The sequence below is a fragment of the Zonotrichia leucophrys genome, chromosome 1, assembly GCF_028769735.1.
Source record: "Zonotrichia leucophrys gambelii isolate GWCS_2022_RI chromosome 1, RI_Zleu_2.0, whole genome shotgun sequence".
NCBI classification, from domain to species: Eukaryota; Metazoa; Chordata; class Aves; order Passeriformes; family Passerellidae; genus Zonotrichia; species Zonotrichia leucophrys.
Genome location: NC_088169.1, coordinates 28,814,164 through 28,841,764, shown reverse-complemented (window position 1 = coordinate 28,841,764; position 27,601 = coordinate 28,814,164). Strand labels below are relative to the sequence as shown.

Genomic DNA, 27,601 nt, shown 5'->3' with positions numbered 1-27,601 from the left:
TTGCCAAAGCATTGGATGGACACAGAAAATCTCAAAAAAGATAGCTGGAAAAGGTGAGTTTGTTTTGTTCCCTGCAGTCTTCAAGATTTTATTTTCTGGATTTGTGAACAAATCTCTTGACAAATAAATCCCCAGGGATACCAGGGAAAGATTTCTCCCAACTTGAGCTGAGATCTTGGCCGTTCCAACCACTGCTGCAGATATCCTGTCTGATGTGGGGCAGGCAGCCACCACTGACCCCATATGTCTGCTCATCTGCCAAACTGGGATGTGAAAGCTCCCACACAGCACAACGCTTTGCCAGATGTGTTGTTGAACTTCATGTGTTTATGTTTGTGAAGAGAACATAGGATGAAAGGCATTGCAGAAATGCAAGATATGATTTGTTATGATTTAAAAGCCATTCTGGTTTAGCAATGTTACTTTCAAATATTTGCATCCTGCAGGCATTTCCAGATAAGGACTCAAGCCCAGCTTTTCTTTTCCGGTACCACTTTTTAAAAAAAGCATAGTGGTTTCCAAACCTTTGGAAATGGAATTTTGAGCTTGCCTGCTGCAGCCTGTATGGCCACATGGAGCAGGCTGTGGCTCCACAGGCATGGAGGCATGGAAAGCTGTTCTGTTCTTGCCTGTGTTCCCCATGTGCACAGACCCCATATCTCCCCCAGCTTCACCCTGCACACCCATCCTTGTGAGCACTGCAATGAAGGGAGCACAAACCAAGCAGGGACATTTTCCCAGTGTGTGTGGAGCTGGGGCTGTGGCAGGGCAGGGAGGGCAGGAAGCCCCAGGGCTGGTGTCACCATGGCAGTAACTGTACAGAGGACCCACCTCATCACTGTACCCAGAATTTCTTCCCACTTACCTGAAATGAGGTTTGCATGAATGTGAGAATAAATCCTGTGGGATGTCTCTGAGCGCCTGCTAAAATCCAGTAATTTTAATATGTATAGGGGACTAAAGACAAAGACAATGGAATTCACGGCTTTTCTTACATCCTAAAATAAATACGACATTTTCCATTCCCGGTGGAGGTAGTAAGTACCTCCCTGCTCAGTTTTCCTGCTAGAACACTCTGGCCACATCTGAGGGTGCTGCTCAGATACTCTGGCCCCTGGCCCCTTTCTCCTGGCCTCCCCCTGTCCACCCACACCAGTCCTGGGTCTCGTTTCCTCGGTCTTGGGTAGGGAGGGGTCAGCAGCTGAGTGCAGTGCCCAAAAAACCCCCAAAAGGACCGAGCGGGGACCTGCTGACTTCAGGCTACCAACAATACAGTCCAGTCAAATGCATGTAATTTCCCAGTCACTGCTTCTTGCACACATGACCTGTTAAAAGGATTAAATTAAAAGAATTCCCAGAGCTAATCTAGTGATGATATGATGAGAGACAGGAGCTCAAGCACATCCCAGAGGTGACTGATAGGGTTTCCTAGGATGCATTATTTATGGGGCCATCTGCTTTAGACAAGCATTCAAGTCTGAAGGGGAGGAGGATTTTAATGGAATTCACTCATTTAACTGGGACAGGGTGATGGTGGAAGCGATGCTGTGGTTTCTCACCACTCTCACCACCCCTCTCCAGAAAATGATGCTGTAGTTATTTATGGAATAAAGCTGGCAGGAGGGTACCTCAGTGTCAATGCCCCCAACAAAATGCTGCTGAGCTCTGAGAGCTCACGGGTGCCCTCACAGAGGGACCATTCATAGCAAGGGCCATCAGCATAAGGGAGAGAGGTGCAAATATGTTCCACTCTGAGCCACTGGCACTGTGAAACACACAGGAGTACAAACAGAGCCATGGCTGGAATGTGAGGAGGTAGGGGGTGGCCAAAAAGAGGCAGAGTTGGCGGGAGAACAGGAAGAATTTCCCCAAGACAGATGATTTAGTTACTCTGTAGCTCAGTAGCTGCAGGATTTGTTTACAGCAATTACAGACAACACAAAGTAAGATCACTAACGTAAAAAAGGAAACTGTCTCTCTTTTTGATTTAGGCTGACATACTATTTCAATAATATCGATCAAGCAATCTGAAATAAAATATCTTAATGAACAGAATTCCCTTCTGTCCATCTCCCACAGTGCTAAAAGTAGCCACCTCCTGCTGACATTTCCCCATCACATGTGTGTTATCAGATTTCTAAATATTGAAGCTTCCTTGGGGTAATGTCTAAGCCTTTCTTAGTGATCAGGAGCGAAAGTCCCGAAAGTCTCAAATCTTTTGGTGGGAAAGTTCTACTAAACCTTTACACAGAAATTTGCTGGAAGCTATCTGTCAGTTTGCTGCCCACTTTCCAGTAATTCAGACTAATGACTCGTCAACACCCCTTTTTTTTTTTGCCTTTTGCATCTGTCTAGAAGGAGCTTTCTGCTCCAGTTACTGGTTTAATAACACAAGGCTATGTACTGAGGCAAAACTCTCACCCAGTCTTACTTGATTTGTCTCATGACTGTTTTCCTAACCCTTATTTTTTAGTGTTCGAAAAACATTATCTGAGCAACTAGTTCTAAAGATATAAAGATTTTTACTTCTGAATTGGGATATTGCTTCAGAGCTGTTCTTCTGGACACTGGGTTTGTGCAGGAAAGTTTTGATTGCAAAAAATGCAGTCTTAGAGTCACAGGTCTTTAAGAAAGGTGGCTGGGAACATCAGAAATCCTTTTTATGCAGTTCTTGCTTAGCTGAAATTTCAGTTTCTGCATTATGGAAGGTTTGTCCCAGAGTGTTTCACCAGACAGACAGGGAATTAGACTTTTGTCTGATAGGTGATGTGTTGCATCACCCATGTGCTGAATGTTCAGGCTGGGAAATGCAGCCTGCAGAAGGAGCCTGGATTAAGCCACTTGGCAGGATTGTTCTTGCTCATGAGCCTTTCTGGTGTAGCTGCAATCTCCCTTCACCTCTGGCAGTGGCACACTGGGGCATCATCGGGCTCTTCTGGCTGGAGGTCCGTCATGGACATTCATGGGTGGTCACGAATCATGGCAGCCAGAAAGAAGGAGCAGCAAAGCTCCCCCATGAGTGGCCTTCAATCAGCCGCGAGTGTAACATCAGCTACACTTCCATGAGGGGCTGGGTGGCCTCAGCATCCCCTGCTCTGTGGCAGCTGGGCAGTGAGGGTCAGGGTGCTATGAGCTGCATGGGTGCAGTAGAGGGAGTCACACGAAACCCCCTCCACGGGGCAATGCAGGCTTGTGTCCCTTGCATAGTGCCAAACATCCATGAGGGCAACTCCTTGGCACGTGCTTCAGCCTCTAAAAAGCCAGCAAGATGTGTGCAGACAGAAACCTGCATGAAGATGAGTGCCTGGGGACAAGCAAGGACATGCACTCTCTTCTTGCTGCAAAAGTTGGAGTCAGCAAGGTGGTAAAAAGCAATCAAGCCACTGGAGTGCCTCTTTCTTCCTGTTGCTGTAAAAATAATACTTGTGACAGATTTGTCTCTCTACCTCCCAGCCCAAAATTGTCCCAAGGACTAGATTTCTCTTCCAGATTGCACTGATTGGTAGGGAAATGACTCACAAAAGACACAACCTTTGGGCCAGATGGAGGGACGGGGATTTCAAAGCCCTTACAGGACAAAAAGCTGGAGTGGCTTGTCATCCGAGTGGCTTTTGAGCAGGTATCTCTGCAGAGATTTCTTCATTTTCCAGGAGAACAGGCTGAAATGTTATGAGAGCTTCTTAAGGAATACCTACAGCAAGCACACCTCCCTGTGTGTTGGTACAACCCTTACCACAAAGCATCTAACCGTGCAGTTAAAGCAAGGGTGAACCTTCCATTACTGATGGGTTGGTGTTTGCTGGATTATTCTTCTGCCAGATTATTCTTCTGGTGATTTAATGAGTTAAACTGTGTGGGTGAAGGTGTGATGTTGGAGTCAAGGTGGCATAGGTGATGAGAGTAGCTACTGGAAGAGGTGGAGGGAGAAGAGAGGCTCTTCTTGGTGGTGAGACATCCCAGTGTGTCTCAGTCTCATCTGGCTTGGCTCTCAACATTGCATGGTGTTTTCCTGTCCCCTGTGCTGTGTCTCATTCAATCAGTAGGAGGGTGAATCAGGAGATCAAGCCAAATGATGGGAAGGCTGTTTCTCTCTTTTCCCTTGGGGTATTTGCTGTCAGAGCTGCTTCCCTGATCTGGACCACTGCACGACTCTGTGAAGGGCCGTGTGGGCAGACACAGCAATGTAGGGAAAAGCAGGGCAGAGTGTGCTTAACCCACCTTTGCTGTCAAAAAGGCATTTGCTACATTGGAGCTTCCCAGATCAGACCTGAAGCTGAATTTTTTTTTTTTAAGAAGACAACTCCTCAAATAAGCACTGATGTTTTCTGTGGAGTCAGCAAAGCAAAGAAAAGGCTTTTGGTGGCTTCCAGGTACTGCTCCTTTAGGTTTAAAAATCTGTGCCAAGTGGACTGGGTTTTGCTGAGTAAACAGCAAGCCCCAGTGGTGGTGCTTTTGAAGTCTGCATGATCATGTTTTTTCCAAGTGGTGGCAGTAAGTAAAGCCTGTCCTCCCAGTGCTCCTACATGAAGGTGGACATATGCCTGGCTGCCTGGAGGGGAGCCCCATGTGCAGAGTCTGGGCCCTTGTGGACTTCTTACAGCTGCTTTGTGAGTGTACCTCCAGGTATGTCCCATGAGCAGGAATATTCACCCTGATGTGGCCAGACATCCTGAAGTATGATCCAAAGGGTACATCCATTTCCACTGAATGTCTGGGTACGTATCTTAGCCATTCTGGCACTAAAAATACATCATGTGCCTCCAAAACACAGCTGTAACTGCATCAAGTGTTTCTTTAAATTGTTTGAAGTTTCCTTAGCCATTTGGAACATTACTGGGATATCCCACTAAATAAAAGAGCTTTTTAATATACAGATGCCATACTCATTGTTTGTTTCTCATTACCTACATATTCAGGTAAATTAATTTGATATTATTGGTGTCCATCTTGTTTATTCCTCCTGGATCATCAAGTTGAATCCACTGCACTTGTGGTAAAACAGAGTTTTGCTGCCACAGCCTTGTGAAGTTTTGAACACAATGGGTGCTCAAATTGACCAGGAAAATGGGCCTTTATGAACCCCAGCCTTGTTCCCTGCAGTAAGGGGAGCCTGCTGGTCATGCCTTTGATGTCTGACCCTCCTGCTGACCCCAGGTGTGCTGTCCCTCCTGTGTCTCAGCTCTGCTGTACCAACACATGCTGGTTCCCAGCACCTGCAAGGAGTTAAGGTTCACTAAAACGCTCCCTGGAGCTGGGTGCTCATCGTGCAGTACAGCTGACACAAAAGCTGAAATTCCTTTCACATGAGAACACGGGCACATCTGCTTGCAATCATCTTCCTCCAGGCAGCCGGCCCGATCAAGGAGAAATGTGACTCCCCATACTTGGTCCAAGGGGTGCTGGGCAGACGCCTGCAGCCGAGGGGCTGGATTTGGGAGAGGCGCAATAAACGCGCCTCTCACACCCGGCATCCCCACCAGTCCCGCGGCTCCCAGCCCGGCTCGCTTCTTGCCCTGCTTGCAGGAGGCAAGGCACGCTGAAATAAAGAGAAACTAGTTCTGGGGCAGGAAAGGTCGTTTCTTCTGGGCAGAAGGAGAGAGGAAGCATATTGCATTAAAGGTAAACTGATAAAATATTTGTCTGCTGGAAGAAGGGGAAGAATGTCAAAAACGTGTCAGTGTTCTTTAGAAAAAATTGTTGTGGTGTCTTACTCCTTCCCTGACAACAGCTGTGAGGTGTCATAAAGAAATGTTCTAGCCTTCAGTGATCTGTAGGCTCATGCAGGGCATTTTCCTTGCTGCAAGGATGCTCTTTGTCTGCCTGTGCACACCTGTGTGTGCACACTGGGGTGTGAACGTGTGTTCTGCAGAGGAGGAAATGACTGAAAGTATTAGAAGTGAGTGGACATAGAGGGGATATTAGCAGAGTCTCTGGGAAATCTAATGTTTGTTTGTTATGACTTTCTTTGTTGCAGCTAACCAATGAGAAAACAACTAAAAAAATCACTTTGATGAAATGTGCAGTTTGTAACACAGATGTCTTATGGTTTGTGTACTTCTGTAGATTTGTCACATTCCATGTTAAAACTTGCTTTTCATGCTGCTACACTAGAGGACTGAAGAAGTAATTTATAGGTACAATTAAGAATGCCATGTTTCGGGAATAAAGGGAGAGTACTTGCAACAAAAGCAAGCTTGACAATTGAGTGATTCAGTTTCACTGTGATTCCTGGAAGCAAGCTGAAGGCAGCAGCCAGAGTGTACTTTTACTCTTCAAATCTGATCATCAGTTAATATGTTTGCCCCACAACCTCAGGCTGGACTTTATTCATAGTCCAGACAGCCTGAAGACTGGAGCCAGGTTTGCAGAAGACATTAAAAACTCAGTGATGCAGCTGTAGCTGCAGTGCTCTGAGGGCACATGTCCTAGTCCAACCACAGCATCCCTACAGATGGACTGATTAAAATGGCCAGAAGTGACAGCTCACCACAATCCTGCAGGAAAATGCTGTGCTGCAGGCTGGGCAAGAGGACCTGGGGCAAGGCAGCCTGCTCTGTGTGTGATGTTTGGAGGCATGTGGCTAAATCAGGCATGGGCTGCCCCTAAACTCTTTGAAATGAACTCATGTTAAGACCTCCTAAGGTCTTGGTTTCAGCCGAACTATATTCTTGGCCTCAAACAAGTGCCTAATAAAGAAGATCATTCCCATGAATAACTCTTACTTTGGACGTTTTTTAAGAATCTGTCCTGTTCAGGGAAGTTTTGGTAGTGTGGAAGAACACCACCCCTTAAAAAGTGCAGAGAGCAGTGATGTACAGATAATATTTTTTTAAAAATTGGCATGCAGAGGTTCAGCATATTTTACCATTTGCAGTTTATTCACATACATTCATGTATACTCGCAGAGTTTTAAGGTGACTGTAGAATGATCTATGTTAGAGCAAGAAAATTCAAAGAGAAACATCTGTCATTAAAAAATAATAGGAAATAGCATTTATTTAGCACAGGCTGAAATACAGAAATGTTTGCATGCTGTGTTTGGCTTGGTTTACCATAGGGAAGACTTAATGATATAAAGAATCATTGTCTGTAAAACAGTGTGTGGGGTCTGCTGTTTTCAGGGGCTTCTCATGCGAATGTTCATTTGGGTGTTCCAACACACTGACACTCAGTAATAAATCCACCAGGGCGTTATTAGAGGCCTCATACTCAATGTATTTTTTAATATGGCTTCATTCCCTGTGAATACTAATGTGGATATATAGAGAGGAGAAGCCTTCCAATGACAGACAGATGGGATGCCTTTAAGGCTGTGTCAGAGGCCTCTGAAAATATTGATTGCCAAGTGTGGTTACTGAGAAAAGATGCTGAAACCTTTGGAATTGAACAGTTAACAGAGCATGCCTCAAATGTGAATTTTCAGTTATAGGAAGGATAAGCCCTGACGTCAGTCCTTCCCTGTGGCAGCCATTAAATCTGATGGCTGGGTCTCAGTGTAGCTATGGGAAGATGCACATCTGTGTTCCTCTGCTTTGTGAAGGCTTTGCTTGTAGAGAATGTTCTTACCACTCACCACACATCTCGGGAGTTTAGTTGTTAATTGCAGCCCTGAGATATGCGAAAAATCTCTGTTTTGGCCCGTGCATCTGAAGAACGAGCCGGAGTTCTTCAGTTTTCGTTCTTAAAGTTGTTTATTATATCTTCTCTATAAAATTTTTCTCCCTGCCCAGCTGAGGTCCACTCAGCAGGGCTACCAGCAGCACTCTGACCGCCCTCGGGGGGATGGTGTCATTTTGTACTACAAACTACATATAACATATTTACAATTACTTTCCAATACCTATCACCTATGTTAGACAGTGAACTTCTATTCTAAACCAGTCCTAAAGTGTCAGCATCACAGCAGAAGATGGAGGTAGAGAAGAAGAAGAAGAAGAAGAAGAAGAAGAAGAAGAAGAAGAAGAAGAAGAAGAAGAAGAAGAAGGAGGAGGACTGGACATGCCGAAGTCCCTCCATCTTGTCCCCAAAACCCCCATTCTAAAAATCCCAAAATCTACCTTTTCACCCAGTGATAATTTTACTATTACATTATTTAAATTTCTGTGACTTTCAGGTCCTCATACAAAGCTGGTAGTTTGCTCCATGGGTCATAATCAAATCCCCAGGTGTTCTGGGCTGTGTGCCAGGGTCTCCAAGCCCCCCAGCAGGGGCCCCAGCAACTCTGGACACCCAGAGGGACGTACTGAGTTCTGACACACACAGATTTCATCCTCAGCTGGAGAATGAGTTTTCATTCTAGGCAGGAGGCACAAGCACAAGTCGTTAACTTTGGGGAGTAAATGGAATTTGTCAAGGCCTTGTAAAATCACTCTTGCCTGTTGGCTTTTCTAATGTTACACCAGTGTCCTTTGCCTCCTCTGCCTCTTACTTGAAGCCTCTCTGTTACTTATAGTCCTGTCATCAGCCACCAACCTTTTTCAGGTATTGCCTGAAGCCACTGCTGAGCAATTGATGGGAAAATAATATTGCTTAGGTTGGAGGAAACATGGCTTCAGCTGGCATTTTTGTATAAATTTGGAGAAATCCATTTTATAGGTGACTTGTGAATGTAAAAACTCTACGCTACCACCTGTCTTCTCCTTCCCTTCACATCCAAGAGAGATACATTGATTTTAAGGCTAGATGACATCACTCTGGACTGACCACATGCAAAATTCAGGTCCTCTGACATCTCTGTATAAAGTAATATTTCAGGATCAAGAAGAGTACCTGTAACAGAGACTGTCTTTTGAAAAGGAGAAAAACCCTCTCCTTGATTAGGAAAGATCCCCATAGTCCAAGAGAATTCTTTAGAAGTTGTGCTGGTATTGTTAACATCCATCTGATGTTTCCCCTTAGACTCTGAGCCCATTACACATCCAATTAAGTTAAAAGTGCTTCAGAAGGGAGGCTGCACCACTACCTGCACATGCATTGTCCATGCACAAAATTCAAATATCAGTAAGCAAATTACATGTGTTTCATAAGTGTAGTGGTTCTTGTCATAAACTCAGATCATTTGGGATAATTTGTTCCTGAAGCTGCCTTTACAGTAGGGGAAGGGAATAGGAAGATACATTTTCCAACATATTTGCTATGCAGAAAATGTGCTCAGATCTTTGATTAATATTCCTGGTTTGTATTGTTTATTTACATATAAGGGTTTAGTCCTCTGTTATGAGAGCTTATTTTAAAATGAAAATATATCATATTTAAGTGGAGATTGGAGTCAAATAGGAGAAAGCTTGGATGAAATAATAAGAGTTGGTATTTGTTCATAATGAAATCAAAATGAAGGTATTTTGTCAGCCTTTGTTTTAGTCTGTTTATTTTTTTAGTCTTGCCTGGAGTTGCCTAGGAAATCAATCTGTGCCTTGTGCAGTGGGATCTCTCCATGGCTAGGGACACTGATTGATTGTTTCATATATTGAGACTGTAGGTTTGATGAGAATTCTATAGGAATGGTGACAGCAGTGGAGACTTTAGGGTTTTGGCTTCTTCACTAAAATGCATACCTTACAGCATGTGTTCCTTCTTATCAGATAAAAAGTCCTCTCTCCACTCTGCATTCCTCTCTTCTTCCTGCTATGCATTTCTTGTCTCTTTTGTGCATTTCTCTCCTTCCTCTTCAAACATCTCAGTATGCATTGTTTTAAGTACAAAATAAAATTATTAAGTCAATCAAGATTAGTATTATGGAAAAGCTTTTCTGTGGACATATATAGTGAATTTGTAATGATTCAATGATTTGGTTGTATTAGGTGCTATTTTTTTAAGTGTAAAATAATTTTTCAAGGCATGGCCAACTCAAACCCATTACAAAAATTTCAACAAAATTATCAAGGGTAAAGGATTGGCTTTACTAAACCCAAGGACAACTACTGTATTTAAATTAGCAGAAACACAACTTTTCTTATCCAAGTGCCTAAATTTTGCACAGCATCTGGTCAGGCCCAGCCTCTGAAAATTGTGCTCCCATGATGGGTATGGTGGTCTTCAAAGTATAACTGATTTGTCATTTTCTCTTAGTTGAAAAAAACCACCAAAAACAAACAGCAGAAAGTTTCTTCTCTGCTCCTATCTCCTCCCTCCTGTCCAGCAAAGCATTGGAGTCATGGTCCCTGGAGGTTTTTAAAAGATGCATGGATTTGGCACTTAGAGACATGGTTTAGTGATGGACTCAGCAGTGGAAGGTTTGCTGTGGGACTCCGTGGTCTTAAAAGTCTTTCCCTACTAAATGTTTCTATGATACAGTGATCTTACCATGACTGGTTAACAAGTGATTATCAACAACGGAAATTCAGAAAGAACTTCTTCTCAGAAAGGGTAAATCACTGGAATGGGTTCCCTGAGGAGATGGTGGAGTCACCATCCCTGGGAGTGTCCAAGAAACAGCTGGATGTGGCACTGCATGGCACTGCTATGGCTTAGTTTGCCATGTGGTGATTGGTCAGTGGTTGGACCTGCTGACCTCAGAAGTCTTTTCCAGCCTAAATGATTCTATTTGACTACCAACATCAGTTATATTGCTGTCCCTATATCTACATTAATCAACATAAAAATTACAGGTTTAAGTGATCATCTTTAAGAAGATGTTTCTTTTCTAGCCATAAGTTTGTAAAAATAAACAGTCCAATACCACAGTGTGGCCTCCCCCAATATATCATAGAGTCATTACTGTGCCAGTGTCATTTCTGTAAGGTAAAATAAATCCTCAAAGGTTTGTCTGGGTGTTTACTCGCTGCTGTATGGCTAAACCCTAACCTGGAATCACATGTGAGAGAAAGAGATTGGTGTCATCAGGGCATCAGGGCATTACCCAGCTCAGGTCCTCCCTAATTCCCCAAATACCATTCAGGAACATGCACTACACTTGCAGATCATTTTAATAAATAATTACCAGCTAAAAGCATCTCTGAATTGTTGCCATGAGGTGATAACATTACCTAATAAAAAGGCAGTCACTGTCCTTCACTCAGGAGCAGTACTTTGCCATGAAGAGTGTGAAAGTGTGTTAAACCAGGACAAGGTTCTTCAAAGCAAAAATCACTGTGGTTCTCTTCAAAATAAGAAAGGAGTCAGATACAAAGATTTGTAATGGCAGATCTTGAGAGAGGAGGAGGCAAAATAATTTTGTGTTGGTTTTGGTAAATGTAAGTGATTGAATTGCTTATTCCTACTTGAAGAATTACATCCTCAGAATTCCTCTCTCTGAAGCTGATTAACTTTCAGATTAAAGTTGATGTCTGGTCTGGCCCAAAGCCTGAGTGATCTGACCAAAACCATGGCTGTCTTGCCTGCCAGGATATTTTTGATGGAAGGGAAAAAACATGCTGGAGATAGATGGCAGCATGTTATCTCCTCTGTGCCATCCTCTGTGGCAGGAGTTCCAGGGCAAAGGAGCAATTGTGCCAGTGCCTCGAGGAGTGAGCTGGGACCCCGGAGGCCTCTCTGCCCTGACAAGTGCAGGCAGGCTCTTCTGCTTGGCTGATAAGAGCCAGCATGGGCTCAGGAGCTGTGCAGTCCTACCAGCACAAGGAGAGCTGATGTGAGCTGGGTCAGGCCCCGTGCTGTGATTTGGGATCAGAGACCAGCAGCCTTCCTTTCTGTCACTCACCACAGGCCCAGGAGAGCAGAGATGGGGATGAAATGCCCACATTTCCAGCTGAGCCACATTTCAGTACAACAGTTTTGTGAGATCCAGGCATAGAGTGGGATTTAATCTTTCTGAGATAAATGGGATTCCTTAGGGCTCTTGTGATTAAAAATGCATGTGTGCATGAATACCTGCAGGGTGGGTGCATAAATGGTCACAATGGGCAAAAAGCCTTCCCTCAAATTTCCATAGCTCACAGCCACCCACCCTTTGAAGTCACTGGCATCCAGGGACAGCTGGATGCAGCGGGGCTTCACAGGGGAAGATTAAAAATGCCATGATCTCTTCCTCAGCAGCAGCACAGAGACAGTACAGAGAGTGCATCCTCCTGGAAACAAACTGAGCTGTAAATCAGAGAGGTAATCCAACATCAGATGGGCAGAAGCGTGGGCTTGTTCACAGGCAGGGCATTGGTGGAACTGGGAAGCACAGATATAAAGCAGTGCCAGCAAGAGTGGCCACAGAGCAGATCAAGAGAGGTGTAAGGTCATGTTTGATAAAGCCAGGACGACAAGTGAGGTTTCTGCTCTAATAACCTGAGAATCATGCTCCAAGCTGCTGTGCACTGTATGTTCCTAAGGCTCCCAAGGGCTCGTTTTTGACCCAAGGAGAGAGCAGTCACCTGCCCTCTGCTGCTGTGCTTTGTATTTTGGCTGTTTGGGCAGACGTTTTGCATCCCGTGGGCCTGCCTCGGGCAGGCTGGCAGTGCTGCTGGAAACTGCAGCCCGTGTGATCCCCACCTGCCTGGGAAGGCAGGCAGGGGAAAGCAGGTTGTTTGTTAATGCTGAAAATGCCTGGCACACTCCAGGCAATGCTCCCGCTCCTCTGCTTTGAAACATGGACTTCAAACTCTTCAGGCTCTGTGGGATGCCCCTCTTTTCCTTCCCCATGAAATTGCACACACTTTCTCCCATTTCAAATGAAACCCATGTATTTTTACAGCACGCACTCAGCAGGCAGGGGCTGTGTCTCTGCAGGTCTCCGAGGCTCCTGGCTGTGCTGGTGAGGAGCAGAGGAGCTGCAGGAGCAGAGGAGGAGCACAGGGCTGGCCCTGCTGCCCAGGCTGCCCAGGTGAGGAGCAGAGGAGGAGCACAGGGCCGGCCCTGCTGCCCAGGCTGCCCAGGTGAGGAGCAGAGGAGGAGTGTTGCACAGAATGAGGCCTTTGCCGGGGAACGAGCCATTTGTCGGTGAGGGGAGACTCAGGCACTCAATATGAGTGATAAGCAAATTCCGTTTATTGAAGAGAGCATCAGACACTTATACAGCGAGTAATAAGCTTATGAATATTCTGTAAGCTAAGCAATCTATTGGTTAAACTATACTATCAACTCTTCCTCATTCCTTAGGGGTTACATCTCTCTTTTCTCATGTCTCTTTCACTGTTTGTTATTATACCACAGCTAGGCCCAAGGACACTGCTATCTGTGCAGGTGCAGGACTTGGAATTAGCCATGGTTTTGTACTTTTCCATTTTCTAGCAGCTAAATTCCCAACAGAGGAGCACAGGGCTGGCCCTGCTGCCCAGGCTGCCCAGCACCGCTGCAGCTCCTGGCGCTGTGGGGCTGAGGCGCAGGGAGGGAAACCTTGCACAGACCTACTACAGATGTACCTGTCACTGTCTCAGGCTCTTGGCTCCTCAGAAGGCAAACCTGCTCTGCTGGTGAACTTCCCTGCACAGGCTGAAATCCACTCTGCAACATGCCCACATTTTATCCGCTGCCATCGCTAAGATTTCAGATTTTTGAGATTTTGCATTTTCTAATCTTTGAGTAGGTGCAGCTTGTTTGTTAGGGGATCTAGGTTTTTATTTTTTTTTTTTGTTTGTTTGTTCAGGGTTTTTTTATGAGAATGTGTGTACGTTCTGGATGTGAATAATAAAATAAGGCAATGAACACAAGTAAAATATTGCTCAGAAATAAGAAGCATAAAAACTAAGTACTCCAAATGACAGCAGTAAAGAATCATTTGAATGAAATCAGGCCATGTCAGAAAAACAGGTATTCATGTAATACAGTCCCTCTCCACCTCCCTTCCTGTTAAATCTGACATACAGATTTTCTATATGCTTCCAGGTTTATCCTAAAAGTATGCTGGAGGCAGTGGAAGAGAAAAAGGAGAAGGATTTCTTAGAGAATGTTTTTATCCCTCTGTGGAAAGGAAGCAGCCATGATCTGATAACGTTGCTGAACTAATCTGCTTCTCACTGTGCTTATCAGCAGAGCAGTAAGGTAAATTCTGCAGTGAGGGCAGCAAAGTACTGTCAGTCAGTGAAGGGAGGAGGATGGACAGACCAACAGACACCATTTCTTACCTGGCAGGCTCTGACAGAAGCTGAGAAAAATATCAGCAGTAGTCAAGCAGGAGAAAAAAAATCCCAGCAACTTTATTTTAAGCTATTTTCTATGGAAAATATGAGCTCTAATATTTATTACTAAAATGGACTAAAGAAATAGTGCAACCAGTTGAGATGCAATGGCTGAAAGGTGTCCCAAGCCATGTGCCAAGGAGAATGAGACTCACAGCTGACAACAAATAAATTTTTCCTAAAGAAAAGATGTTTGCTCTGGGTCTTGGGGCTGATCCTCTCACTGTCAGGATATCTCTGGGGCAGTGGAAGAAATAGTATGAAATTCAAAATATTTTGGAAAGAACTGACTGATGATTTAAATATTCTTCCTTCTGTTTGGAAGGAAAACACGACTCCTGCTGTTTTCTTGGAAGAGGCTGCAGAAAATCATTTGGAGTGCCAAGTGACTCTACCCTAAGGCAAGCAACCTGGACAATATGGCTGGGAGATTTATGGAAACCTTATTAGCAGAAAGTAATGATTTTCTGGATGTTAGGAACACTGTTCAGTGCTGCCATGTTCTTGATCAACTGGGTCATTTTAGTGGATTGTTAAAATCTACACGTGCTTACTTGTAAAAGATGAAGTGTCATCTCCTGCACTCCCTGGCCAATTTCCAACTTCTCTATTTGCCTATCAAGTTATGATGACATAAAGCCTCATTATTTTATCATAAATCTCATTATATTTGGTGGGGGGGTTTTCTTGGAAATCCAACTTTGGGAGTCTGGTGATTATATAAGGATTTAAGCTATACTGAATTTAAGAACATTACTGTGTTGAAGCACTTAAAATCATGAATCCTAATAAAGAAAGAGGGAAAGAAACCACGATCGATCTTTTTAGTGTGCTTTTTGTTGTGCTTGGAATTACTGAATATCCTTGAATAGCCATTACTGATACTATCTCTTACATTTTAATGAACAAACCACAGTCCTCTCAACAGCTACTGTGATGAGAGGCAAAAGCAGAGGCATCTCTCCTATTCAGAGATCTCTTTGTACAAAATTTTAGGCAAAATGTAGAATATTAACTGTAGTAAAAATAGTAAAACACTTTAAAATTCAGGATGCTTTGAGTCAGAGATTATGCCTCCCCCCCAAAAAAGCTGCCAGAATTCTTCAGTGAGCTCCTTTGTCGGATCTCAGGATCTCAGTCCTGAGGTGCCGGGCCACCGAGACCACCCTTGGGGGGCTCGGGAGTCCTGGAATGTTGCCAGAAGTGTCTGGTGGCAGGACTTTGACCCTACATGGGAGACGACACCTGTATGAGGATAGGAGGATTTCACCGGGGTGAATGGTGAAGGGATTAGTTAATTAGAGAGTGAGACACAGGGTTTAGGATTTATGTACAGGGGGGTTTAGAGAAGTAAGATGGAGGAATTGGGGCGTGTCCTGTCCTTCTTCTTCTTCTTCTTCTTCTTCTTCTTCTTCTCCTCCATCTTCTTTGGTGATGGTGGCACTTTTGGATTGGCCATTACTAAAAGTGCACCGAGCAATAAGAATAAATGGTATTGGGGAAAAATGATAAATATTGTACACGTAACAATGGGTATAAAGATAGGTGGCTGCTCGGAGGGCAGCACAGTGTGCTCATGGCTGACTGCTGAGCAGACCTCTGTCGGGCTGAAAGAAAATCTTTTAGATAAACATTTAATAAACATAAAAACCGAAAGAAGAACTGAAGCCTCTTCTCGTCCTTCGATACGCGGGCTGTCCCAAGGCCACTCTGGGCCTTTCCAGGCCCTTCAAACAGCGGAAAAACTGACACTCCTTGCCTTGCTCCTGTCTGTATATTCTTGAAGTCAGGTTCAGAGTGGTTTCCACTGGATTGCTCCCAGTTTTTTGCCTCAGGCTTGCAAGACCATAGTCATCAGTCTAACCCCATGCTGGGAAAGTAATGAACTCACCAGTTCTATCCTGGTATCCAGCTGCAGGCTTCCTTCCAATCCATGGTCTTTGCTATGCTCAGGGGCTTGATGGAGTTTACACCACGCTGAAAGGGGCCCTGCTCACTGCTCCTCATTCCAGGGCTGCCTGGGGAACAGCCCTGCTGACAGCATTAATTAACATCTTTCAATGAAATTTCTACATCAAGGGTCTACTACTGTCACCAGTGGTGATGAAAGACATTTAACCAAATGACATCATTGGTGCAGACTTTCTTACCTATTGCCCTTGAGAATGCTGCCCAACCAGGCCAGCAGAGAGCTTCCAGCACTGGGGTGCCAATAGAGGCAAATCAAGCCCTAAAACAATCCTGAAACCCCTCCATAGACAGAATCATTAGGTTGGAAGAGACCTTTAAGATCATCAAGTCCAACCCATGCCCCAATACTTCAACTAAACCATGGCACTGAGTGTGACATCCAATTTTTTCTTAAACACATCCAGAAATGTGTTTGGTGACTCCACACCTTCCTGGGCATACAACTCCAGTACTTTATCACTCTTTCCATAAAACACTTTTTCCTAATATCCAACCTATATTTCCCTTGGTGCAGCTTAAAGCTGCGTCCTCTGGTTCTGTCAGCTGCTGCCTGGAGAAAGAGACCAACCCCCAGCTGACTACAGCCACCTTTCAGTTGTAGAGAATTACAAGGTCACCCCTGAGTCTCCTTTTCTCCAGGCTAAGCACCCCCAGTGGTTCCTCACAGGGTTTGTGTTTCCAGCCCCTCTCCAGCCTTGTTGCCTCCTCTGGGCACACTCAAGCATCTCAACATCCTTCCCAAACTGAGGGCTCAGGACTGGATACAGCACTCAAGGTGTGGCCTCACCAGTGCCCAGTAAAGGGGAAGGGTGAGCTCCCTGCTCCTGCTGCCACACTGCTCCTGATCCAGGCCAGGAGCCCTTGGCCTTCTTGGCCACCAGGGCACACTGCTGGCTCATGTTCAGCTGGCTGTCAGCACCCCCAGGTCCCTTTCTGCCTGGGCACTGTCCAGCCACAGCATCCCCAGCCTACAACACTGCAGGGGGCTATTGTGGCCAAAATGCAGGACTCAGCACTTGGACTTATTAAACTGCATATTATTGGGCTCTGCCCATCCATCCAACCATTCCAGGTTTGTCTGCAGAGCCTTCCTACCTTCCAACAGATTGACACATGATCCCAGCTTAGTGTTGTCTGTAAATTTACTAACGAAAGACTCAATCCCCTCATCCATGTCATCAATAAAAATATTGAACAGAACTGACCCCAGCACAGAACCCTGAGGGACACCACTGGTGACAGCCACCAGCTGGATGCAGCACCATTCACCACCACACTCTGGGCCCAGCCATGCAGCCAGTTCCTAACCCAGCACAGAGTGCTTCTGTCCAAGCCGTGGGCTGCAGCTTTTCCAGGAGTGTGCTGTGGGAGACAGTGTCAAAGGCCTTGCTGAAGTCCAAACAGACACATCCACAGCCTTTCCTGCATCGAGCAGGCAGGTCACTTGGTCATAAAAGGAGATCAGGTTGGTCAAATACAACCTACCCCTCCTAAACCCGTGCGGGCTGGGTCTGACACCCTGGCCATCCTGTGAGTGCTGCGTGAGGACACTCAGTATAAACTGTTCCATAACCTTACCTGGTACTGAGGTCAGGCTAACTGGCCTATGATTTCTAGGATCCTCTTTCCCACCGTTTTCGTGAATTGGTGTCACATTGGCCAACGTCCAGTTATCTGGAGCCTCACCAGCGAGCCAAGACTGCTGGTAAATGATGGAGAGCGACTTCACAAGCTCATCTGCAGCTCCCTCATCACCCTGGGATAGATCCCATCTGATCCCATGGATTTATGCACATCCGAGTGGCTCAGCAGTTCTCTGACTGCTGCCTCCTGGATAACAGGGGGAGCATTCTGCTCCCTGACACCATCTGCCAGCCCAGGAGGACAGCTGTCCTGAGGACAAGCCATCTTCCCACTAAAGACTGAGGCAAAGAAGGCATTAGCACTTCCGCCTTCTCCTCACTTGCAGTTACAAAGTTCCCTCCCATCCAGTAGAGAACTGAGGTTGGTCTTACCCTTCCTTTTGCCATTAATATATTTGTAAAAAATGTTTTTATAATCCTTTACAAAAGTTGCCAAATGAAGTTCCAGCTGAGCTTTGACCTCTCTAATTTTTTCCTACATGGTCTTGCAACCCCCTGAAGTATTTCCTGAGACACCTGATCCTCCTTCCAAAGATGATACATCCCCTTTTTATTTCTAAGTTCCTTCAAAACCTCATTGCCCATCCAGGCTGGATGCTTGTCTCATCAACTCATCTTTCGGCACACAGGGGCAGTCTGTTCCTGTGCCCTCAAGATCTCTGTTTCAAAGCACACTCACCTTTCCTGCACTCCTCTGTTTTTAAGGGCTGCTTCCCAAGGGACACTCTGAATAAGTCTCCTAAACAGCTCAAAGTCTGCTCTCCAGAAGTCCAATGTAAGAGTCATGTTGATGTTCCTCCTGATTTCACCAAGTATCAAGAGCTCCAACCACCACATCTCCCACCAGCCCGTCTCTATTTGCAAACAACAGGTCTTACGTAGTCCCTCCTTTGGTGGGCTCACTCACCAGCTGTGACAAAAGTTGTCATCCACACATGCTAAGAAACTCCTGGACTGCCTCTTTTCTGCTGTACTAAGTTCCCAGCAGATGTCTGGCAGGTTAAAGTCACCTACAAGAAGAACAAGGACTGGTGATCCTGGTGATGCTGAAGAAAGGGAGGTTTTAAAAAGAGCAGTGTCACTGCTGACAGAGAGATCCCAGGAAAACACTGCAGAATTCCAGCTGTACACACAGCAACTGTGGCTTTTCATGGTAAATAACAGAAAAACTCTGCAGACTTGTCAATAAACTTGGATATTCACTCAGGGGTAAATACTTGGAACAACAATGCAGTAGTTGCAAGCTCAGCAGAAAAAATACATGTCTTACTACAATACTTGGGCAAAACTGCCTTACATCCTTATAACAGCCTGAAAAGAAATAGAGATTGCTACTGGGGAAACATCAGTCACCTTTCACCTTGCCTTTGAAAAGAAGTGCTGTGATGCTTTTCTTACTTTGTGTCAAAAACTTCTGTCCCCTGAACTGAGAATGTGACCTCTTCTTAAAGACGCTGCACTCACTTTAAACCTGAGGTTTATAGTCTTCTGTCAATCACTTCTTCCATCACTAGAGCAATGAATTTCTACAATAACCTTGTGCTTGAGTCAATCCTTTCTCTGGGTTTCACAAGATTGCATTTTATCCCAGCAGTTTCTTGAGTCATCATGGTGTATCTAGTATCCAGAAGAGGTTCTGTGCTTTGTATTTCCTTGGTTGAGAGGCACAAAGCACCTGAAGTTCTGCAGAGCCCCAGCTCCCACACAAGGCTTGCTGCAAACCAACCAGCTGAACAAAACACCCTTTGCCATTACCAGTATAGCAGTAAACCATGAATATTCATGAATTATTGCCCTGGTTTTATAAATTAACTCCATCACAGCTTTTCCATGTAGCCTTGCATATGTGCTCTTCACTCCTGTCCCTTCTAGCTATATTCTGCAAATTGCAATCCCAAAGCTCTGGTGGTTTTAGCAAACGGGCTGTCAGAGTTAACCTGATGAAAGAGTGCATTGATTCAGGAGAAGGGGCCTTGGCTCCAGCACATGGTGCTGTCTGCTGACACTTGAAGCATGGGGCTACAGGGAAAAACCACTCGAAAACAGTGACAGAAAAGAAAAACCAGCTCTGGTTCACAATTGCATGGGAGCTGAGCTGGGACCCCAGCCTCCTGTGGAAGTGTTTCGATCACAGGGATCGGGAGGGTGCTGCTCCCTCCCACTCTCTCTCTCTCTGTGGGAAGATGTGGCTCCTGCAGAGGGCAAGGGGCACTTGGTGTGGAGCTGTTGTTTGACACTGACACTTGAACTGGGGTAATAGAATCATAGAATGGTTTGGGTTGGGAGCAACGTTAATGATGATCTCATTCCAACCCCTCCCCACCATGAGCAGGGACACCTTCCCAAAGACCAGGTTACTCAGTCTGAAGCTCTTATCCCTTGTCCTATCACTTCATGATCATGGAACAAGTACTTACAAAAAGGATGAGCAGAGATGCCTGAGCTTTCGCTCACAGGTGCTGGGGGATGAAGGGCAGTGAGGGAAAATCTTTGAGTGCAGATTCGAGTGATCTTTTTCAGAAGAGGAAAGATGTGTGAGGGGGAAACAGGAGCAATTTCCTGAAGCAGCATTCAGGCTGGGTCTGGGACATTGCTGAGGGACCAGCATCTTACAGTGAGTGGTGAAGGCAGCCATGGGGTCTGGTCCCACTCCCAAGATCGGCTGTGCCTGTCTGTGTTCCACATCTCATCACAGGGAACTGCCAGTGCACAGCTCCCCCACCATGCACTTGTGGCTATGTGTATATATACACACATATATTCAATGTACATATTTATATACAACTGCAATATATAGAGTATGCACTCTGTGTGTGTGTGTGTGTATTCATCTGCAACTCATCTGGAACTGATCCCTCTATCACAGAGCCAAGGCCCCAGCACCGGCCAGATTTCTCAAAAGTAATTTACAGAGGGGGCCTGGCTCTCCCTTGCTCACTGCTGGCACAGCTTCAGCAGGAGGTGAGATGCTCATTATGGTCTCCTGAGTGCTGTGGGTCTTGGCTGTGAGGGAAGAGAGAGGTTTGTGTCTTAGGATGGGTGAGGAATTCATTAGGAATTCATCTGGGGTGTTTCTGGCATCTGCAGGGGAAGGAACTGATAGAAGATTAATTCACTAAGGGAAGGTTGAAGTCCAAATTAAGAAAAAGCAAGAGTAAGTTAGGCATCATTACAGTCATGGAACTGCTGAGCAAGGGCCCTAAGTTTGTGAGTTTGGCTTTTGGTCCCTGAGTCCTTACAATAAACTGTCCATATGTAGAAAAAAAAAATCCAAATTATTTTCAAAGCTAATCAGCTAAAATGCATTGTGATTTTCTGTGGGTTTGGGCGGTGAGAGGAAAGAAGACAGAGAAAACACTGAACTAAGTCACCTATAGTTGATTCTGTTTAGTTTTTCCATCAGGACAATCTCTCTATTTCCATGCACTGTTACAAGGATCTGACAAACTGGGTTTATATCCACAGCAATGTGAAATGACACGCTACAGCCATTTTATTTATTTATTTTTAAATTCCCCTGTCAGAAAAGCCCGCATAAACTGCTGAAAGCTCTTTACCAGTCTCCCCGTATCGATTATGTGTAACTCCTAAAAAAGGTGCTTCTGGGAGGTGCTCCAGCAGTGGGTGGGTGCCTGAGCAGTGGGTGCCGCTGCCCCAGCAGTGGGTGGTGCCCCAGCAGTGGGTGGGTGCCCCAGCAGTGGGTGGTGCCCGAGCAGTGGGTGCCCCAGCAGTGGGTGGTGCCCGGGGCTGCCCCGCTCCGAGCCCCGCAGCATCCCCGGGTGCCGCTGCCCCGGCCCGGCCGCTCCGAGGCCCTCCCCGCTCCGCCCCGCCCCGCCCGGCCCTGCCCTTCCCTCCGCTCCGCTCCTCCGCCTCCATGCTCTCCGTCTCCTCCCTCACAGGTGGGCCCGCTCTCCTCGCCTCTCCTGCGCTCTCCCCGCCGCGATGCCGCCGCCGTGTCCCCGCGGGGCCCTGCCCGGGGCCTCCCTGCTCCTGCTGCTGCTGCTGCTGCCGCTGCTGTGCGCTGCGCCCGGTGAGTGAGCGCGGCGTGCGGGACACGGGACCGCGAACCCGGCACGGCCTGGGCAGCGGGAACAGCCTTCCTTGCCCGGCACCCCGCGGGGCTGAGCGCCTTGGGACGCTCTGAGCCTGGTGCGAGCCGGGCGTCTTTTAAAAAAGGCGCTTCTTTGCCAGCGACTGAAGCATTTCGGAACAGCCGAGCGCTTGCCGGTCTCCCGTTTTGCTCCGGTCTGGGGATCAGCAGGATAACTGCTTCGATGTGCTTTGAGGCAGGATGCCAGGCACAGTTTTGGAGCACTCTGATTGTTAGCACAGCCCTCACCCAGTGACTAGGGGCTTCCAGAATTATCGTTTAGCTCTGGGTGCTGGTACTGGCACCAGCTGCAGTTTTCTGATGAAAAATATAATCGTTTACTTGGTGAAGAAGACCATTATAGGGTTTCCCTTGCCAAGAGAGCTGGGGAGAAGATGCTGGAGTGTCAGAAGCTTCCCTGCAGTGTATATTGCATCCAGGTGTGGAAAGGGGAGCAAAGAGAGAAAGTTTCTGCTTTGCCTCTTGAACTGGAGCTATGACAAAAATACTTCTGGCCGTTTTTGAGAAATAAACTTCTGTTGTTGTTGTTGTTGTTCTTATTCCCTTCTCAGTAAATGTATGTGTTTTATTTTTATTTGTGTAGATGTTTCAAGGGGAAATAAGCTTAAACTGATGCTTCAGAAACGAGAAGGTAAGTAAAGAGACAGCAAAGTGCTTTCCCTTGTTTCTCCTCAGAGTCAGTGCTGTCAGTCGAAGCTGTGGAAGAGCTGTCCCTGTAGCTCCAGCTCCAGGAGAGCAGATGGAGCAGGAGGTACAAGCACAGGGCCACACTCACTGTGGGCCACACCAGAACCCCCTGCTCAGGCAGAGCCCTGCCTGTGTGCCAGGTTGGGATGTTGGGCTGGAGGCTCTGCTAACCACGGCTCCCTCTGAAATCCAGGCTTCCCAGCCTCAGGAACGCTGCCTTTGCTCTGCACAGAGCACAGCTCCGACCTTTTCCAGTGTATGCATGGCAGACGTGGCATTTATCTATTTGGGGCAGTCACAAACTTTTCCAAAGAATGCATGGAAATACTGCTGGCTCAGGCACAGGGAAGAGTATGTGCAAACCTGGCTTGCCTGTGATGCCTTGACTTGTTCTTTTTTCTTCTTGGCCCCATGTGTGCTTCCTTTTTGGAAGACTGCTCTCTGACAGGAGAGATGATGGCCAGAGGCCCAGCAGTCAGAAGCATGGAATGGCTCTCTGGTTGAGGGAAGGTGGTGGAAACAATGCCAGCTGGGAACAAGCACCACAGCAGATGAAACATCCCAGAAGTTTTGGCCACCTCTCCTCAGCCTGCTCAACGGCTGAAGCAAAGAATTTATACCTCCACAGAGGGGACTTCCACTTCTGCCAGGCTTTCTGATTTTATTCTGGGGATTTTTTCTGGCATCACTCCACACCTCTTGCCAGAACTAGATAGATATCCCACCCACCTCTGTTTTCCTTGTGTGTAGGTTCCTTGTGTTACCATTCTGCAGGGCTTGTGTGAAGATAGGAGTGACCCTCCTGCACCACAGCAGTGGCCACTTGTTTGTTCAGATCCTCTGGGGAGAGGGACTGCCTGGGGAGGGCTCTTGGGGCATGCAGACAACATGGCTTAGATCAGGAAGAGCTGCAAAACTGATGATAGAGGGAATATGCAGTCTTTTTAATTCCAGCCTTGCTCTCCTTTTCTGGTTGGTTTCTAAGGCAAGCAGACCAAGCACACAGTGCTGCTTCCCTGGCTGGCAGTGTCCCTTGTGTGAGGGCTCATTCGTGGGACATTGCTTAGCTGTCCCTCCCAGCAATAACACCAGTTCAAGCTCATGGTGAGTTATCAGTTCCCAGCTCATCACTGCAGGACAGCCTGTTTCCTACTTACTGCAACAACTCTTCTATCTTTTATCTTCAGAATCTCCTTTTTTCTGTAGTCCTTTGCCTTCCTCTGTGAGCCGGCCCAGCTCCTGCTTCAGTGGTTTTCTTCACATCTCCATCTCACTTCCCTGTTTATCCCAGTCTCTTCCCTCACATCTCCAAAAATCCCATGCATACCCATGCCCTCCTGATTTCTCCCTCTTTGAAATGAACCATCTGAAGGCAAGGCTTCTCCTACTCCTACACACTTCTTGTTTCACAGCCAGATCAATACCATGTATTATCATTTCTGTGTGTGGTCAGGAGTTGTCCAGTCACAGAATCATAGAACTGTTAGATTAAGAGAGATCTCTAAGTTAAAGTCCACCATTTCATGTGGGCATTTGGCCTTGTGCCAGTGTCAAACCAGAACACCAGCAGAGTCATGCTCACCACTAAACCATGTCCCCTAAAAACCATGTGTCTTTTGAACACTTCCAGGGATGGCAATTCCCACCACTTCCCTAGGCAGTTTGTTCCAAAGCTTGACCACTCTTTAAGTGAAGGACTTTTTCCAAACATCCAATCTAAACCTTCTGTGGCATGATTTGAGGCCATTTCTTCTCCTGCTGCTTAGTCCTCTCATCCTGAGGCATGGAGCAAGCCAGGTGGCACATCTGGGTCTGGCAGGTTGAGGGCATTTCCGTGCATCGCTCACATAGGTAGCTATGAAAACCTGATGGGCTTTTATTTTCAGGCATAGAGGGCATTTAGTAGTACTCATGTAAATGCTGCTTTTTTACACATCAGATTAAAAAATCTAATTTTTAAGTGTTTCTCCCTTCACTGTAATATGTTAGCAGTGTTTCTCCAGCTCCCTTAGTCATTCTAACTTCACCTCTCCTCTTCAACCCAATTTCTGCAACTGTAGAACTTAGGGCCAGTCTCCTGGTCTCTCCTGAAAGAGAGAGAGCATAGTGTATATGCTCATTGAATTTGGGTGGTTTTACTTAAATTCCTCAGTTAGCTGCTGTACTTGAGCTCAGAAATGCTTTACAAGAATCCAGGAGAATGAGGGTAGCAGAGAAATCCTATTACACTGGTGATTCCTGGCTTTATTACTGCTATTCTGCTACAGGCGTTGCACTGGCAAGCACAAAGGTAATGGCATGATGTGAGAATCATTTTCTTGCTTGCTGCAAGCAGTACACTCCAGGCTGACCAAAAATTTCCTGGCATGCCTTTTGTGGGGGGGATCAATTTCAGCCCCTGCTGCTGCTGCTGAGAAGCCGGAGGTGTCAGTGAAAGAAGCAGCAGCCAAGGAGTTCCTGAGCAGCCTGAGGCGGCAGCGGCGGCAGCTGTGGGACAGGAGCCAGCCCGACGTGCAGCAGTGGTACCAGCAGTTCCTGTACCTGGGCTTCGATGAGCAGGTCGGTGACAGAAATGGAGAGGGCTTTTAGAAAAGGAGGGGGAATAGGCAGGCATAGAAAAAGGGGGATTGGGTTTAAATGAAAAAAAAAGAAGATATTTTGATTAGATATTGGGAATAAATTATTTACTGTGAGGGTGGTGAGGCACTGGAGCAAGTTGTTAGAGAAGTGGTTGATGTCCCATTCCTCTAAGTGTTGAAAGCCAGGTTTGATGGGGCATTGAGCAACCTGGTCTAGTAGAAGGTGTTCCTGCCCAGAACTCTTCTTTTAAAGTCACACAGAAATATAACCTCTGTTACATTTACATTTACATGTTAGAGATCCTTGCATTATTTTATTAGTAGAAAAAAATTACATTAAGGTCTTGTATGGAGTTCCTGCCTGCTATCAAACTTAAGCTTAATAAATTGCAACTGGACATATGAACAAAGTTTGCTTTGTGGAATAGGTGTCCAGACTCAAAGCAATCAATCGTATTTCAGGAAATAATTTCCTGTCAGCCTCAACCTGATCAGCTTTTAAACATGCTGAGAAATCCACACACCAAGCTGGCTGTGACTGGCCCTTCTCAGTGAATGGCACTGACTTTATGCACCCAGTGCACACTTGTGCCTCCACAGCGTGGGCAGCTCCTGACCATCATGACCACTGGCAGCTGTGCCTCCACTCTATAAGTGAAAGGAAAACCTTTGGATAACATCCAGTCAGCCTCCCTTCAAATGAGAAGGACACATTTTTAAAACACACTTTATTTATAAAAACACTGGAGTGGAATCAAACTCTGCACAAAGCTCTACTAAATAGATGCTGGAATAGGGCAAAAAAGTGTGTTTGCTTGCAGTCCCACATGTAGAATAATTTCTGCTTTTAATAAGAGGTAAAAATAGTTATAGATGTTGAATTCTTGGCTTCTGTCAGCTGTATGAATATGTTTAATGAGATTGCATTGGCACGGGGAAGCTGGAGTTCATTTTAAAGCTTCATGCTATGTGGATTGCTTGGAAGATGAATGCACTCATTTTCAAAGCTGCAACAATTAGAAAAATAATCCTTTGCTTGAGCTGAAATAATGAAGGGTACTTTTTTGTAAATTCTCCTGGATATTACGTGGATAAAAGTCACTTCTCAACAGCATGGCTACATCCCCCTTCACTAATAGAAATAGGAAAAATAGGAAAAGTGGTTTTATACACTGGAAGCTGAAGACTGGGGGAAAATATGAAAAGGAACAAGGTCAAACCATGCAGAAAAACGGAATTCTCCTCTGAGTTCCTGTATGCATTTCAAAAACATATGAGGCCTGTTGTGGGATACAATGAATCCACTTAGTAGGTTTTCTTCAGTATTAAGACACAGTCTTAACAATGAAATAACTGTTTGTTCCAGCAAAGGATTTGGTCCATACTTATCCATTGTATATTCGCAAAACTTTTTTTTTTCCCCAAATCTCAGCCAAAAATATTTCCAAAGAGTCATTCAGATGGAAAGGCTTTGACTTGGCAAGTATTTGATATCCTTGCACACTATTTTCCCTCTGCTGTTGTGAGCAGAACTGAAGTGCTTATTGCATTTCCATAGCTGGAGGGCTGTGTTGTACCTCTGTTTATACCTGTGCAAGGTGAGAGATCAGACAGAAAGCAAAAGGCTGTTGCACCCCAGTCAGGGATATTGCAGCTAAAGGCAAATGGCAAGGAAGAACTAAACCTTTAGATTTTTAACTGTAGAATATTGACATAATTCTACAGCCCATCATTGACAAGGTAATTGAAATATTAAAGGTGCTTAGTGCACATTTCAGATGAAGGTGGTCTCGGTTTAAGCACTCTGCAGTGGGCAGGGGGTGTGGGGCGGGGTCCAGGGCAGGACAACTCCTGCACACAGGATCCCATAGGTACAAGTCACAAAACCCCTTAGATCTAAAGCTTTCATTTATGACAAATGTGCAAAGGATCCGAATTTCTGAAAGAGGCTCTTGCACCACTTCAGTTTCATCCCATCACTGTACTTTTCAGACTGGAAAACAAATGCACAAATGCTCTCTTTTTTTTTTTTTTTCTGGCTTTTCTGGCAGAAATTCGAAGATGACCTCTCCTACTGGACAAACCTGGGCCGTGCTCGTAATGAGTACTACGGTGGGCACTACCAGCACCACTACGATGAAGATGCTCCCATTGGCCCACGGGACCCACACGCCTTCAGGCACGGGGCAGGCGTCAACTACGACGATTACTGATGCCATTAACCCTACTGCAGCTGTAGGGCTGCACTGGGTGAGGCTGAGCCCTCCCCCAGTCAGGATGACCCTGCTTTTTCTTCTATTCAAGTCAAACAGAAGGAGTAAAGGAACTGCCAGACTTTGATGAAAGCAACATGACTTTTTAAAACTATCATTACTTAGTAGTACACTATATATAAAAAGTGTTATAGAAATAAAGCTTTTTTGATAATCAGGTTGCCATTATTTAGTAGACTTCATAACAGGAATTTAATTCCAACTGTATTATTACAGATTCCTTTTTAAAGGGCTTTTTCTCTTGCTGTCCTACAATCAATTGCAAAATTACATTATA

General features: G+C 45.7%; 1 protein-coding gene across 2 annotated transcripts; it reads left to right on the top strand.

Annotated features, from left to right (window-relative positions):
• Positions 1 to 27,478, top strand: ECRG4 (ECRG4 augurin precursor). 2 transcript variants are annotated; one of them, XM_064710110.1, is made up of 5 exons: positions 1 to 53; positions 21,574 to 21,704; positions 22,369 to 22,416; positions 24,868 to 25,031; positions 27,103 to 27,478. In XM_064710110.1, exons 1-5 carry the CDS (start codon positions 16 to 18, stop codon positions 27,262 to 27,264), a joined length of 543 nt encoding a protein of 180 aa, XP_064566180.1. In that variant the 5' UTR covers positions 1 to 15; the 3' UTR covers positions 27,265 to 27,478. The 2 variants fall into 2 exon arrangements, with proteins under 2 accessions (XP_064566180.1, XP_064566188.1); XM_064710118.1 differs by lacking the exon at positions 1 to 53 and adding an exon at positions 5,476 to 5,619.
• The last annotated feature ends 123 nt before the right edge of the window (positions 27,479 to 27,601 follow it).